We start from the raw sequence: 15,352 nt of genomic DNA, 5'->3' as shown, positions 1-15,352 counted from the left end.
TGCAAAGGAGCAATATGTATATATATATATATATATATATGTGTGTGTGTGTGTATATATATACATGTGTGTATATATATGTGTATATATATACGTGTGTGTATAGATATATACGTGTGTGTATAGATATACACGTATATATCTATACACACGTATATATCTATACTCACACACGTATATATACACACATATTTACACACGTATATGTATATATATAGGGAGAGAGAGAGAGAGTGTGTGTGTGTGTGTGTGTGTGTGTGTTTTGAGAGCTTGTTTTGGGATCTGAGTCAGAGAATCCTTGGATCTCAGCACGTGGAGGGCTCCAAAAGGTCACCCACATCAGCCCCTCTGTAGCATCACCAGCAGTGACTACACACGCTTGGCCACCTCCATGGGCAGGAGGGCTCATTCTATACTGACACTGTCAACCTCCCACTAAGTGAGACAGCTGTGTTCTCAGATTTACTTCTAAGGATGTAAAGTTCATGCCCACTGGCACTGGCAGTGATAACGAGCTACAGGGCTCCTGGTGCCCCACTCCTCTTCGTGAATGAGTCATAGAATGACCTGGCAGCGAGCACAGGGTCTTGCCAAAGCTCTGTAGGTAAGTGTGATCCCAGTCCAAAAAGGCCTCATTGGGCAAAACGCCTCTCAGTGGCATGCGTGAGTGCTCCTGTCCATGCGTCCATCCAGAGAAAAATCCCGTTCCTATATAATATTGTTAACCCAGAAATGCAGGCCTTGGTAACCTGTGCTTTCAGGTGTGCTTGATTTACATTGCACAACTATGAGTCTCAGGACTTTGTAAGCTTTTTTTTTTTTGCCTTTAAAAGTTTGACTTTTATCATTCAAGCCTTTATATTATGCCACTTGTACTTCCAGTCTTGCAGCCTGCCTGTTTAATCCTCTCGTGCTTTCTTTGACATTTTAAGAAACTTTTAATTGACACACTTTGCTTGCAAAATTTTTTTAAAAACAGCTATATTTTTAAAGTGGCTTTGCGGTGAGTAAATCATGCCAACTGCATGTTCTCCTTTCTTTGTTGAGGTACTTATAGCTTCTCGACATTCTAAAATAATAACACCAGTCTCAGATGTTGCTACTTTGAAACTTAAGAAAGAGCAAAGCAGTAACATTGGATGGAACACAGACTTGTTCCAAAATGTCAAAAAAAAAATAGTAATAATAACTGAAGAGTACATAAAAGTGAAAATCCTGGCTTGATGAGTTAGTTATTTTAGTCTGTTCTGGCCCTGAGAAACGATCAGATGCCTTGACAAGTTTATCCTTTGTGGAGCTGGAAAAACACCTCAAAGGAGAGAGTGGTTAGAACATGTAGTTCACAAAGGAAAAAAAAAAGTTTACTATTTCAAGGATTTAAAAATACTAAATCTGCAGATTATCAGCCTCAAATCCTTTTAGGAGAGAAATGGTAGGTAAATAATTAATGCTGCATGTTTTAAAAACATGTAAAATATGAAACAAAAGGTCTGTTAGTGGAACATGTACAGTCAGTAGGCTGCAGGAGGCTGCTCTACTGTTTGTCTCTGCTGAATTACACCTGAGCAAACCAGCACTGATGTTTTTTAAACATATAATTATGACTGTATGTGTTTTGATTATTGGATCTGAAAAGTTGTGGTACAGTCATCAGATGACTGTGTTTGAGAATAATTTTTTAGAATAATTGTGCATGTTGTCACACCTTCTCCAGTTGTGAGTTGTCGCAAACATCCCCTTGCTCACTTATTCCTAACAGAGCCCTGACTCTATTCAGGCCTCTGCCCGTTCTATCCCTGCATGGGCCTCTGCCAGGAGGTGCATCCTGATTGGTTCCACCCAGTCGTTGTGTCCATTCCAAGTGTCAGTGATTGGTTTGGGTGTGGGTACATGACACACTTCAACCAGTGAGATGCGATGGGCAGCCTGGGGGAGGGGTTTCTGGAGAAGGCTTCTTTGCTTCTAGCAGAGATGAACAGAGTTATCCCTTCTGCCTTTGCCCATGGCTGAGTATGGCTGTGATACCTGGCAGTGTGACTGCCAGCTTGCAACCCTGAGAGAGGCCAGCCTAGTAAGAGGACAGACACGGAAAGCTCTTGGCTTCCCATTGATGCTTGGAGTTGCTGAATCAACTAGCCTTGGAGCTGCTGTCTTAATACGATGGCTTGTCATGTGAGAATGTGGATGAGTCTCTTTGCTTGCTAGGGTTTTCTGTTACCTGCAGCCAAGCCATCTTTATAGATACATGAATTATTTAAGATAAAACAAAAACTAAAGTGCAAAAAGAACAAAGATGACCACAACAGTGTCTCATATCATATCTAAGAGTGGTATTCAGCCTGGTCAGCGACGAGGTTTTCTGCCTAATGCAGCTCATGAACGCCTGTGCACTTACTCATTACACTTCCAGAAGGGAGCCCCATGAAAAGTACCAGCGTTCTGCTAACAACAAGTTCTAGATCGGAAATTGGTTTGTCTGCTTAAACAGAAGTGAAATAACAATGGATTAAAATGCTGTGAGATTAATTTCTCTCTCCCAAATTGATTTGAGCTGGAAGGCAATCAAGGAATGGGTGGCCTTGCCCCTTGGGATCATCTAGGGTCCTTCTCTGTCATCCACTAGGATGTTGCTTCCATCTGCATGGTGAAAGTTGCTCCTCATCATGCCAGTGTTTCAGAGCCTGGAATAGGAGAAGAAAAAAGTCAGGATGGGCTGGGGCAGGCAGCTTCCTTTTGATCTGGAATGGCCATATTACGTCCAATCACGACTCATTGGAAGAACTTGATCACATCACTACAACCAGTTGCAAGGGAGTTTAGGAAATATTCTCTCTAGCTAGATGGTCATGTATCCAGCTAAAATCCAGAGGGTTCTGTTCATAAGAGGAAGGAAGGAATAGACACTTGGAGCAGTTAGAAGCATCTGCCACATAGTATGTCTGCTATAGTGAAGAAGAACATGACAAGGGCAGATTGCTGGGTACCATTCTGAATGTGAAGCAAGGGTTTCAGCCTCCCTGAGCAGCTTGGAGCCTTTTGCCCCTCTGACCTGCCCTGGCCTCTCTTCAGGTAAATGAAGGCGTTTGAACCAAATGATATTTAAAACCTCTTCAAACTCTGACTTTCTCTGGCATGGTCCAGTGGAGATTCTATTTCTAGAGTTGGGGAGAGGGAACAAAGACAAGGGAGAAGTAGGGTAAGTAGCTCACTCGTGGCTGGTGGGTATTAAAACCATCAGCAAAATCACCGTTAATACTTACTGAGAGCTTATCAGAGGCTAGGCACTGTACCATGTTCCTTACATATCTTAACCCCACGACTCCCTCCCTATACAACCTATGAAATGGGCTCAGTGATTGTTCTCACATCATAGATGGGGAAACTGTGGCTCATTAGCAGGTAGAGCAGGGCTCTAGACCTAGCCAGTTGACCCTGGGCCCATGCACTTAACAGCCTATTGTGGGTATGACTGGGAACTGAGGTGGGATTTGTGGGGTGTGGCCAGATCATAACAGGTCCTTAAAGCAGGGCAAAGAACATTGAGTTTGGTGCTGCCCTTTATTCAGGGCCTGCTTCAGGATCAATCTGCAGCACTGATCAGCACACCCCCTGTGTTAGTCCATTTTGTGTTGTAAAGGAATACCCAAGACTGGGTAATTTATAAAGAAAAATTTATTTGGTTCACGGTTATGCAGGCTGTAAGAAGCATAGTGCCAACATCTGCTTCTGCTGAGGCCTCAGGAAGCTTACAATCATGGTGGAAGGCAAAGGGGGAGCCAGCGTATCACATGGTGAGAGTGGGAGCAAGGGAGAGAAGAGGAGGTCCCAGGCTCCTTATAACCGGCTCTCACATGAACTAACAGATCTAGAGCTCACTCACCACCAAGAGGACAGCACCGAACCATTCATGAGGGAACCACTGCCATGACCCAAACACCTCCCACTAGGCCCCACCTACAGCACTGGGGATCACATGTCAACATGAGATTTGGAGGGGACACATATCCAAACCATATCACCACCTCAGCTCCCCACTGGCTTCCCCACAGCCAAGAGGTGGCTGTTACCACTCCATATCACATCTGGGCATGACAGTGACACAGGTCAAATCACCCCTCACCACCCTAGGGTAGGAGACAGGCTGCTTTTCAGGAGGAGACCCCCAGGTGAGAGAGGTGCCTGGGAGTGTCTGTGGTGCGGCAAAGTGCAGAATGTTCCAGGGGAGCCATGCCTCGTGACTATTAGGTATCCTTCAATATGTTGCCCCTGCTGAGAGGGGCAGGGAGGCCTCTGGGCCTGCTCTTGTCCAGTATTCCCGAAGGAGGCCAGGTGCTGGGAGGAGATAGGACCCTGGCCCTAGAAAATAAGGGTAGGTCCATGAAGTGGGCCTGTCTTTCAAGCTGGCCTGCCTGGTGGCGTGGATCCTGCAATCAGACCCCTCTTCCCACTCCATCCTGCAGCTCAGTCAGCTTAGTGCCCAGAGGGCACTCCAGGGAGGGAGTGAGAATCAGCGAGTGTGTTTTCTGGTGCCACTAATGGTAGGACACCTTGAGGTCAGTGGGGAAGCTGGCCTGGGTAGAGGGGCTGTGGGGGCTGGGCCAGGCAAGCCCACCCCTTGGAGCAGCAGACCCAGACATGGCAGGGGCGCCCCAGCTCCGCCTGTGTGGCCTCTGGGCAGCTGGCTTTCCCTAGGCACAACACTTCCCTGCATGTATCAGTGTTGGATGTATCATCTCCCTTCTCTGGCTCCTTTCACAACCCAATACCTCCCCACCACCTTTAACACCATCCCTTGAGTTCATTCTGTTTTCCTAAAATTCAGTCACAGATGCACCAACACCAGTCTGCTCTTCAAGATCAAGTTCTGGCATTGCCACTTCAGAAAACCAATCTGCCGTATCCTAGCCTGGATGCAGTCTTCTTTCCTCCTGATAGCACTGGTTTGATAGAGCCTAGTGAGCTGTTTACTCCCTACTTCCCTCACCAGACTCTACACTTCTTTTTTTAAAAAAACTTCTTGAAACTTTTCTAAAAAAAAAAAACACCTTTAACTTCCGACATACACAGAAGCAGAGAGGAGCAGATAATGAACCCTGAAGGATCTGTCACCCTGCTTCAGCTATTGTCACCATTTTGCCAATCTCATTTCATCTATTCCCCTCGAACTTTTTATCTCCTCTGGAATATATATATATATATATGCTATGTATATTATATACAATATATAAATTATAAATATATATATAATTTTTTTTTCGAGATGAAGTTTCTCTTTGTCACCCAGGCTGGAATGCAGTGGTGCCATCTCGGCTCACTGCAACCTCCACCTCCGGGCCTCAAGCGATTCTTATGCCTCAGCCTCTTGAATATCTGGGATTACAAGTGTATACCACTATGCCTGGCTAATTTTTTGTATTTTTAGTAGAGATATGGTTTCGCTATGTTGGCCAGGCTGGTCTTGAACTCCTGTCCTCAAGTGATCTGCCCGCCATGGCCTCCCAAAGTACTGGGATTACACGCGTGAGCCACCATGCCCGGCCCCTCTGGAACATATTAAAGCAAGTCCTAGGTCTTGTATAATTTCTCCCATAAATACTTTAGCGCCTTTCAGCTGGGACCTTCCATATGACAAAAACTGTGTCATGTATCCTGTGTCTCGTGTTCTTACCACTTAGAATAGTGCCTGGCACCTACTGGCTGTCAGGAAATGTTATTTTGAATTCACTGACTGAATGAATGAGTGCGTGAACTGGCTTCAGCTTTTAGAAATGAGCCTGCAAATTAAATGGAGAACTCTGGAATGTGAATAACTGCTGTGAACTCACAGCCCCTTCATCCCAGGTGCCTTCCTGGGGTTTCCAGGAGGCTCTGGAATCTGCCCATCTTCATCAGACTTCAAGGCTGGTTTTTCTTAGGCAAGCATCTTTGATTTTGCAATTAAACTCCACTTTGATGTGACTTTGGAGAAGAAGAACTATTAAGATACAGCTTTTACCTTTGCTTGACTCATATTTTGTTCACAATTGCAGACTTGAAGGTTTTTTTTTTTTTTCAATTATAATGCTGTATTTACTTAGGCCAAAATGATTCTGACCCAAAAAATCAACGTGTAGAATACATCTGAAGCATTTTCTTTAATACTATCTTTCTATTCTTGGTAATGGTATTTTAACTGCACAAATGAAAGGTAATTGTACATTTTCTTTCTAGCAGTTGTGGTCATGTTTAAAACCCTAAATTCTGTACACTTTGAAGGAGAGCCTGGACCAGAGTTTGTCACTAGATGTGGTGTTTTCAGCTCTTACAAGGTAAAAAATAGGCCAAGGCTTGGGCTCTGGAACTCTGTGGTGGTAGAATGGTAGCTTGTAAAAATGCCTTTGACATGTTCTTTTCCTTTTAATTCAGAAATGGTATTCATCATAATGTAATGGGAACTGCTTATTAACTAGTACTGTGTTTCAAAATTGTATTCTAAAATCTTTTCTTTCACAGCTCAGACTTGTAATAAGGTTGAATTGAGTTAGCTGGGTTTTCTGTTTTTTTGTTTTGTTTTTGCTGTTTCATCAGGAATTCAGAATAATAATTGAATTTCTAGGTTTCAGATATTCTTACCACGTGGGTTTAGCACAGGGGACTGCAGCTGTGCCCAACAGACATGTGATGACTGACAACTATTTTTTTTTTTTTTTTTTCAAATGAGTTGATTTAATTTCAGGTGATACAAAGTTTAGGGTAGAACAAGGACCAAAGAGCAGACTGGCAAGATTCTGAGCTGGTTTTACTTTAAATTCACAGTTATGGTAGGAATGACTTAGTGAAAACAACTAAAGAGATGATGAGCCACTGTAAGATTTTTTTTTTTTTTTTTACAAAAGTTTATTCTTAAATGTACAACAGCTCCAAGACAACACTTAATTCAAGCTATACGTGGCAAAAGATGTTATGGCAGGGAATAGAAAGGTTTAAATATGGATGAAATAAAGGGTCACCATCTCCTCAGGCACAAGGAACAGGTTACTTTTTGCCAGATTTCTTAATTCCACCTGTGGCTAAGGGCCCCTTCCCCGCGGCCTTCACTTTTAGCTCCTCGAGTTTCTTCTGCTCCTCTTTTTGTTTCTGCTTGAAAGCCTTATCTTCCTCGTCCATCTCCTTGGCCTGCTTCTTGGGCTGTTTCAGTGGCTTCTTCTTGCCACCTTCGCAGCCGGACATGGCGCCTGCCGCCTGACTGACAACTATTTTATGTTCAGCCTGGACATATAACAGTTGTTTACATGGAATTATTTGTGGGAATTGGATTTGGTCATGATGCCATATTGAGCCAAGAGCATCTTTTCCACAGAAGGTGATGGGACTTGAGAGATGTTTGGGGATTAGAAGATGTGGGAGCTGTAATCCTATAGCACCTCACCCTGCTGGTGAAGCAGGGACTCTTCCTGTGGATCTTATTTTTAGGGCTGTGAGCAAGCAGGCTGTGGGGGTTCTGCTCTGGGCTCAGAATCCTGGCTGTCACCTGGCATGACTTGTATGAGTCTCACCAGATGTCTTGAGGAGCTGTTGTAGACCCCAGGGGTAGGAGCAGAGCTCCTATGGAAAGAAGTGCAGGAAGATGGCAGGAAGGGAACCAAGGACTGCGTGACTTCTTGAGTGGCTGCAGGAGCCTCCTACCTACCTGAAGATGGAAAGGGGGAGAGGGAGCTCTGGAAAACTCAGGCTGGAGATTGAACCACAGTGCCAGAAAGAGCCAGTTGGCTGGTACCTCATCTTCTTGGGGTGGGGCCCAACAGAAGCTGAGGCAGATGTTCCAGGCTGGAAAACCTAGGGCAAGGCAGGGACACAACAGCTGAGTCAGCCCCCAGGAAGGCTCACAGTGGCAGAGGAGCCATGAACATGGTTGCAGACGTGGCTGCCTACCCTGATGGATGGGATGGGGCCAGTGAGTAGGGGAGGGGCCAGTGGCCAGGATTTGAAAGCAGAGCCATAGCATGGAGTAGAAGCAATAGTTCAAGGAAAAGGGCAACTCCTTGTGTTTAGATTGTGGTATAGGTGTCTGTGTGATTCTTCCTGAGTGTGGAAGTCAGACATAGTACATATCTGCTCAACAGCAGGGCTCTGCCTGTCGTGAGATTTGCTCCCCACTGCCACCTGCTCTTTTGTCTCTTATCTTCAGTCTTATTTAAAAAGCAGGATCCTGCAGCTCAGAGAAGTGGAGCCAGTTGTCAAGACACACAGAAAATAAGCAGCAGAGCTAGGAATTGAACACAGATCTGCCCATCTCTAGAGCCTCATCCTTTACACCACATTAGGGCTCCTTTCAGTCTCTTCCACTGAAGTGTCCCCAGCAAAGAAACACCTACAGCAGCAGAACCACGCACTCCACTTCCCATGTTGGACACAGGCACATGCACGTGTACACACACACACACACCCCTACTCCTTGGGATCCTAGCTTCAGCTGCAAACTTCTTCAAATCCATGTGAATTTTGGATTCTGTCATCATTATTTAGCCATTTAAAAAAACCAAGACTAAAGTATGATCATTATCTTCAAGTTTTCTAGTGAAATGGGCTCCAAAAGAAGGTATCCTGGGATTCAGTGTTCCTCTGGCCAGGCTGTGTACATACACCCGTAGGGCTGTGATCACACCAGACTAGTCCCTAGCACAAGTAGAAATAATGGAAATGCTGACCATGCTAGAGGCTATCAGAGGAGAGTCAGAAGTGGGAGGGTGCAGACCCCAGAGAGTATCAAGGGGAAACGGTGGATGTTCCCACTGTTCAGCAAATGAAAAGTCACAGATAGGTGGAGATGTCAGCAGTGCAGACTAGAAGCAGTCAGGCAGTTACACGATCCCAGCCATCTGGTTAACCTAACATATTTAAATCTGAAACTAAATATAGCTGCTTTCCCAAAAAGCACTCCACATATTAAAGAACATAGACAAGATGGAGATTTTCATGTCGTGCTTACAGATGAAGATACTGAGATCTAGATCCTGGCTTAGAATTTCCTGGTGAAGATGCAAGGCATTTCCTGTTTATTGTATCAGTTAGATTTTGCTTTGTATCAAGTTCCCAAAACTTACTGGCTTAAAATAGCAACCATTATATTTGCTTATAATTCTGGGGACTGGCCATGCAGTTCTTTTAGTCTGGGCAGAGCACTGATAACCATCTGCCGGTGGCGTGGCTGGAGCAGGGTGATCTGGGATGGCCTCATTCACAGGTGTGGTGACAGCAAACTGTCACCACAGTTTGTTTGAAGGGAGCCTCAGCAGGGACTGCTTACCTTGGCTCCATGTGGTCCCTCATGCCCCAGCAGTCTGGCCTAGGGTCTTCACATGGTGGTCTCAGTGTTGCAAAAGTAGCAAAGGAAGACAAGCCCCAATGCATAAGTACTTTTCAAGTCCCTGCCTGCAACACGTTTGCTATTGTCCCATGGCCAAAACAAGTTCCTTGGCCAAGCCAAAAGTCAGTATAGTAAAAGACCAGGTAAGCCCATGGATACAAAGGGCATGAAAAAATTGGGGGCTGTTACTGCAACAATTTACCATGCTATAAAACCGAGACTTATAGCAAGTAGCCACTGTTTCCACCGAATGCCCGCCTGAAGACAACTGTAAACCATACTGCAGCTAATCCCTTATGAAAAGGCAGTGTCAGCCGGGCACAGTGGCTCACACCTGTAATCCCAGCACTTTGGCAGGCAGATCACCTGAGGTCAGAAGTTCGAGACCAGCCTGGCCAATGTGGTGAAACCCTGTCTCTACTAAAAATACAAAAATTAGCCGGGTGTGTGGTGGCAGGCACCTGTAATCCCACCTACTTGAGAGGCTGAAGCAGTAGAATCATTTGAACCCAGGAGGCTGAGGTTGCAGTGATCCAAGATCACACCACTGTACTCCAGCCTGGGCTACAAGAGCAAAACTCTGTCTCAAAAAAAAAAAAAAAGAAAGAAAGAAGAAAATACAGTATCAAGTAAGACCATAGGAAACATACTTGGCTGTTCTATTGGCCTCTCCCACGAGACAGGGAGGGGAAAATCCCTTAAGAGCATGGAAGCAGGAAGTAGTTGAGGGACAAGACATGACCCAGCAGCAGAAACAAGGCCCTCGCCTCCCATATGCAAACACAGGGCAACCAGCAGGCAGTTCGGCCTCTGAGGTGATGACACAAAAGACACCACGCGGCATCAGAAACGGGGGGTGGATGATTCCCCAGGGCCAGCACAGTGGCTTCCCAGGCCCAGAGTGAGAGACCTGAAGACAAGATTCGCACCAGAGCTGCAGAGGGAGGGATGTGCAGGAGAACATGTGTATGTATAGTACTGAGCTTGGGGCATGGAGGCACTGACTCTTGGTTAGGGATAATGACTCATGGGACAGAAATGTTTCCCTCAAGCTCTTCCTTTCCATCTTGGGCCTGGGAGAATGGCTCCCACAAAGAAGGGTGGCAAGGAGAAGGGCCATTCCTCCATTAACAAGATGGTGACCTGAAAATACACCATCAATATTCACAAGCATATTCAAGAAGCATATTCAAGAAGGGGCTTCAAGAAGCGTGCCTCTCCAGCACTCAGAGAGATTGAAGGAGAGGGGCACTCCAGATGTGCACATTCATACCAGGTTCAACAAAGTTGTCTGGGCCAGAGGACTAAGGCACGTCCCATACCATCATGCACAGCTATCCAGGAAACGTAATGAGGATGAAGTTTCAACAAACAAGCTCTATATTTGGTTACCTATGTACCTGTTACCACATTCAAAAATCTAGTCGATATGGATGAGAACTAACTGCTGATTGTCACATATGCCAAATAGAGTTACAAAACCACAAAATCAATAAATAAAATGAAATTGGGATCTGTTTGTTAACAGAGATGGCTGATTGCTGGACACACAAGCGCAAACGTAAGGTGCAAGTGTGTTTTCATCAATCTGTTAGCAAATGTTCTCTTTTGGTAGAAAGTCTGACAGGTCCCTTAAATAAGTGGGTTTTCAAAGTCACCTACAGGGCCCTTGGGGAGGAGGCGGTAGGCAAGGGGCTCTGGGAGTCTGGCTCCTGCTTCATTCCCAAAAGATGTGCTTTTCATAGTATAGCTTATTGAGATAGGATTCACCCCAGGTGTACAGCTCAATGGCTATATTCAGTTATATTCACAGTTATGCAGCCCTCACACAGTAGCAGATGAGCTTTTATCTGATTTTGTCTGTCTGGTCTCTGAAGAAGATTATATTTGAATGGGGAAAAGATTCAAGTTTGAAATTACCGTTACAATCTAACTGTAGTTTAAGAACCTTTTCTAAAGAGAATATGGTTTGCAAGTTCTCTTTAAAATCTCAAAGAGAACCAGGAAATAAACTTGACTTCTAAAACTGTTAGGGTAAAAGTTATAGTAGTCATTCATTTTTTTTTTTTTTTTTTTCATAGAAGGGACATTTAGGACCTTATTCAGCTTTTTTAAAAAGTCCTTTTGCACACTTCTAATGTAGTTAGGGGAATTTTGAATAGGCAGGACGAGGCTTGCAGAAGACCCATGGATACAGCTGAAACAGGCTTAGTGGTCCAGGATGAAGGGAGGTCTCAATTAGCAGATGGAGCTAGTCAGTGTAGGAGCAAATCCTTTTGCACACCCAAACGATCCCCCAAGGCATTACTGTGGGACATGTTGCAATGATTGTTGTTCAGATTAACAATTACAATTAAAGAATACCAAGATCATTTCAGCAGAATGTCCATCAAAAAACGTTGAACATTTAAAGGTTAAAGGTCACAGCAAGATGAGTCCATGTGAAGATTTCCCTCATTGTCCAGCACATTGTAAATACTCAATAAACATCCTTTGTGTTTTTCCTTGGGACGGTCATGTCTGTAAAATATCTCATTCCCTATTGATGTCAGATGAACAAAGCATTCATGAACTGGTTTTTGCTTACTAACTTGAAGGGAGCATTCTCGCTTGGGCTTATTTGGGGGCAAAGCCTAATCATAGAGCATGCTGTTGTTCTCCAGCTAGAGATGCATGCTTCCCTGCCATGGGACTGGGCTAATCACATTATTTTCAGTTGACAAATTTGGTTATTTTCGGTTGACAAATTTAGTTTTCCACCTCTAAACATTCATTTACCACCTCTGCTTTATTCACAGGACATGTTCCTGATTTGAGGTGAAACCATGAAGAGAAAATAGAATACTTAATAATGCTTTTCCGCAACCGCTTCTTGCTGCTGCTGGCCCTGGCTGCGCTGCTGGCCTTTGTGAGCCTCAGCCTGCAGTTCTGTGAGTAGAGCCGGGCACCGCAGGTCGTGGGAGGGTGGGGGCTTCATAGGAAACAAGGAGGCCCCAAAGCCTTGTTTTATAAATGAATAATGAGGCTGAAGACAGCAAAGTCTTTTTATTGTTGGCGTTCACAGTGGCTGGTTGCAAAGAGGGATCCTAAACCACCGAGCAGTGTTCTGTGTGCTCTTTTGACTTTTGCATGAATTCCTGAACTGCCTGGTTATTCCCAGATTTTTTGTTCAGATTCACCAGATGGAGACATTGAGTGGCCCTGCTTGACTTCTTATGCTGAGCCACACAGAGCAGAGGTGTTTGGCCCTTTGATTGGGTCCTTGCAAGTTGGGTGTCTGTTTAGCGTTCAGTCAGCCGCGGGGCTGGAGTTGTTTGGGGGAGGGTGGGGAGATTAGGTCAACAGTATCAAACTCACCCCCCAGGCAGCAGGGGCTGCATGGGAAATCCCCTGTGACGAGGCAGGAGAACTCTGATAAAGCCAGGCCACTGGCCTCACCATGCAGCATCCTCCACTGAGATTCCTAGGCTCAGGCCAGGCCCCAAATCTGTGCACACTACAGCTCACCTAAGAGTGGCTGTTCTCAGACACGGATCTGGCCCCAGGACCTCCTTAGTGGCAACCCTCAGTGGTGGCCCATGGTCTTCTGGGAGGCCCCTTGCCCTCCTGTGGCCCCTCTCTGCTTCTGCTGTGCTCAGATCCTGGTGCTCCTTTGCCAAGAGCGTTCTCCTCCTCACCCCCTCTCATTCTTTCCCTTTCAGCCCCTGCCTTTTCTCCTCTAGGACCCTTCCAGGAATACTTAAGGGTTTGGTGCTTCTTTTATATACATCAGGATGCCCTGAATCCTTGAACCTGTCTCCCTCCCTCCTTCCCTTCCTTCTTTCCCCCATTTTTTTCTTGAAATAGGGTCTTACTCTGCTGCCCAGGCTGGAGTGCAGTAGCACGATCACAGCTCATTGCAGACTCAACATCCGAGTTTAGGAGTTTAGGTAATCTTCCCACCTCAGCTTCCTGGGTAGCTAGGACTGGAGGCGTGCACCACCACACCTAGCTAATTTTTTGTATTTTTATAGCGACAGGGCAGGGTTTCACCATGTTGCCCAGGCTGGTCTCAAAGTCCTGACCTCAAGTGAGAACATAAGTGTTAACCTAAGCATAAATCTGTGCATTATGGATTAGTGCCATTTTTTACAGCACAATAATAAGCAACCAATAAAGCAATTAAATAAATGGAGCAATTAAACTCCGTTTCTACAGAAACGGGGAAATTCCAAAGTCACAGTTTACCTAGAAGAAGAAGAGCAGTAAGAACATCGGCCTCCCTAAGTTCTGGTATTACAGGCTTGAACCACCACGCCCGTCCTCCTCCTTTCACTAACCATGCACTAGTATAATTTTCAGTTCTTGTGTCTTTTCCTTCTACCAGATTGTCTGCTCGTTGAGAGCAGGACCACATCCTGTTTCTCTCTGTATCCCAGGAACCAGCACTGCCCAGCACATAGTAATATTTTGTAAATGTCTGCTGAATGCATGAATCCATGCCTGCTCTAAAAAGCAGATGGACTCTTATTTTCTTTCCTTCTGTTGCTGTGTATTTGAAGTTGAGAAAACATCTGTGTGATGCCAGGAATTGTGTTGTTGCTGTCACCTGCCTTCTCTGCATTTAACCACCTCACCCTGATGGGCGGGAGACAAGCAGTTGGCACCCACACCACCCAGGACAGCTGTGTGAGGAGGGGCATTTCTGTTGCAGTTTGAATGATGGAAAGAAGGGCAGGTGGCTCGGTAAGTGGGATGTTATGAGTGCAGAGGAACATGGGGAAGGCTTGGCTCTAGGAGGAGGTGGTTTCAAGAGAGGAGGCCTTGAGGAAGTTTCCCTGATTCACTTCCAATTGTGACATATTTCCATGCACATGCATATGACAGGCTATTTCTAATAGTAAAAAGAATTAAAAATACTCGTTTTATCCTTCCAGAATTGGAAAAGAGGTCAAAAGAAGGTGGGCATCAGAAGTTTAAAAATATTCCAGATGGCAAATGAATTGTAAAATATGAATCCTTTCCAAAAAGTGTGGTAAGATTTTCAGTAGTTTAATTGTTTATAAATTTTCATTAAAAATTTTCCATCCTTTGGTTGGAGAGGTAGGATGTTACAATCAACCCTGATTTTATTTTGAGAGGCTGACAGGTTCTGAGACATGAATGTGTGTTACTTGTGTTTGTGGCATTTCTCTTGCATGAGCTGGTTTCCACGTCACCCAATTGGCCTGTGTGTTTTGCTTATATAACTCTTCTGAAAGTACCTTCTGTTTTAGGAAAGCCAATTTTCAGCCATACTTTTTTAAGGAAAATTTTGCAGGGTAAATTAGCCTGTCTGGGTCTGAGCTCTTTATTCTTGGATACGTTGGAGATCGGAAAGATATTAAGATATGGACATTCTTACTGCTCTTCTTTTAGGTAAACTGTAACTTTGGAATTTCCCCATTTCTGTAGAAGTGAGTTTAATTGCTCCATTTATTTAGTTGCTTTATTGGTTGCTTATTATTATGCTGTAAGAAACGGCACTAATTCGTAACGCACAGGTTTACGCCTATATACCACCTATGTTCTCATCTTAAAATATATGGACTTTTTTCTTTACCATTTCTTTTTACTTATTTTTGAATACAAAATTAGCATATATAATTACTTTAAGTAACATATTTGAGGCAACCAAGTATAACTCGGTTTTCTCATGCTGTAAATAAAGAGTATGGCTTTGTTATCTGAAATGATCCATATATTTTATTTGGTCTTGTTGGTAGGTTTCTTTTCCTGGTGTTTTGAATATGAAAAAGAAATAGCCCAGGTTATGATTCAAAAATCAGATTGCTTAAATAAGTATGTCTTCCTCTGGATACAGAAAGTATGTAGTGAACCCACATATATTTATTAAATGCTTATGTGTGTCTGACATTTTTCTACACTGTGGAAGTGGGGGTAGTAAGGAAATACAGAAAAGATTAAGATACTGTTCACAGTTTCTCAAAATATATTCATCTTAAAAGGTGCCAATGACTTGCTATA

General features: G+C 44.3%; 2 protein-coding genes across 10 annotated transcripts in view; one reads left to right on the top strand and one right to left on the bottom strand.

The window, feature by feature from the left end:
- The window catches only part of PXYLP1 (2-phosphoxylose phosphatase 1), a 64,384-nt gene that overhangs the window by 17,247 nt on the left and 31,785 nt on the right, over positions 1 to 15,352 (top strand). For 5 of the 9 annotated variants that reach the window (XM_063610695.1, XM_055295233.2, XM_055295230.2 and 2 more), the window contains one exon: positions 12,145 to 12,276. The exons of 1 other annotated variant lie outside the window; for it this stretch is intronic. In XM_063610695.1, the coding sequence (XP_063466765.1) occupies positions 12,198 to 12,276 (79 nt within the window). In that variant the 5' untranslated portion in view covers positions 12,145 to 12,197. Of the gene's footprint in view, positions 1 to 12,144; positions 12,277 to 14,049; positions 14,072 to 14,262; positions 14,361 to 14,615; positions 14,744 to 15,352 lie in introns of those variants that run through there. 3 more of the 9 variants (XM_055295237.2, XM_055295238.2, XM_055295234.2) reach the window with 3 other exon arrangements.
- LOC129491224 (translation machinery-associated protein 7-like) lies at positions 6,852 to 9,962 on the bottom strand. The gene has a single exon (XM_055295239.2). The coding sequence runs from the start codon at positions 7,207 to 7,209 to the stop codon at positions 7,015 to 7,017; it is 195 nt and encodes a 64-aa protein (XP_055151214.1). The 5' UTR covers positions 7,210 to 9,962; the 3' UTR covers positions 6,852 to 7,014.

This window comes from Symphalangus syndactylus, chromosome 10 (genome assembly GCF_028878055.3).
Source record: "Symphalangus syndactylus isolate Jambi chromosome 10, NHGRI_mSymSyn1-v2.1_pri, whole genome shotgun sequence".
Lineage (NCBI taxonomy): Eukaryota > Metazoa > Chordata > Mammalia > Primates > Hylobatidae > Symphalangus > Symphalangus syndactylus.
This window is presented reverse-complemented; position numbering and strand designations above follow the sequence as displayed.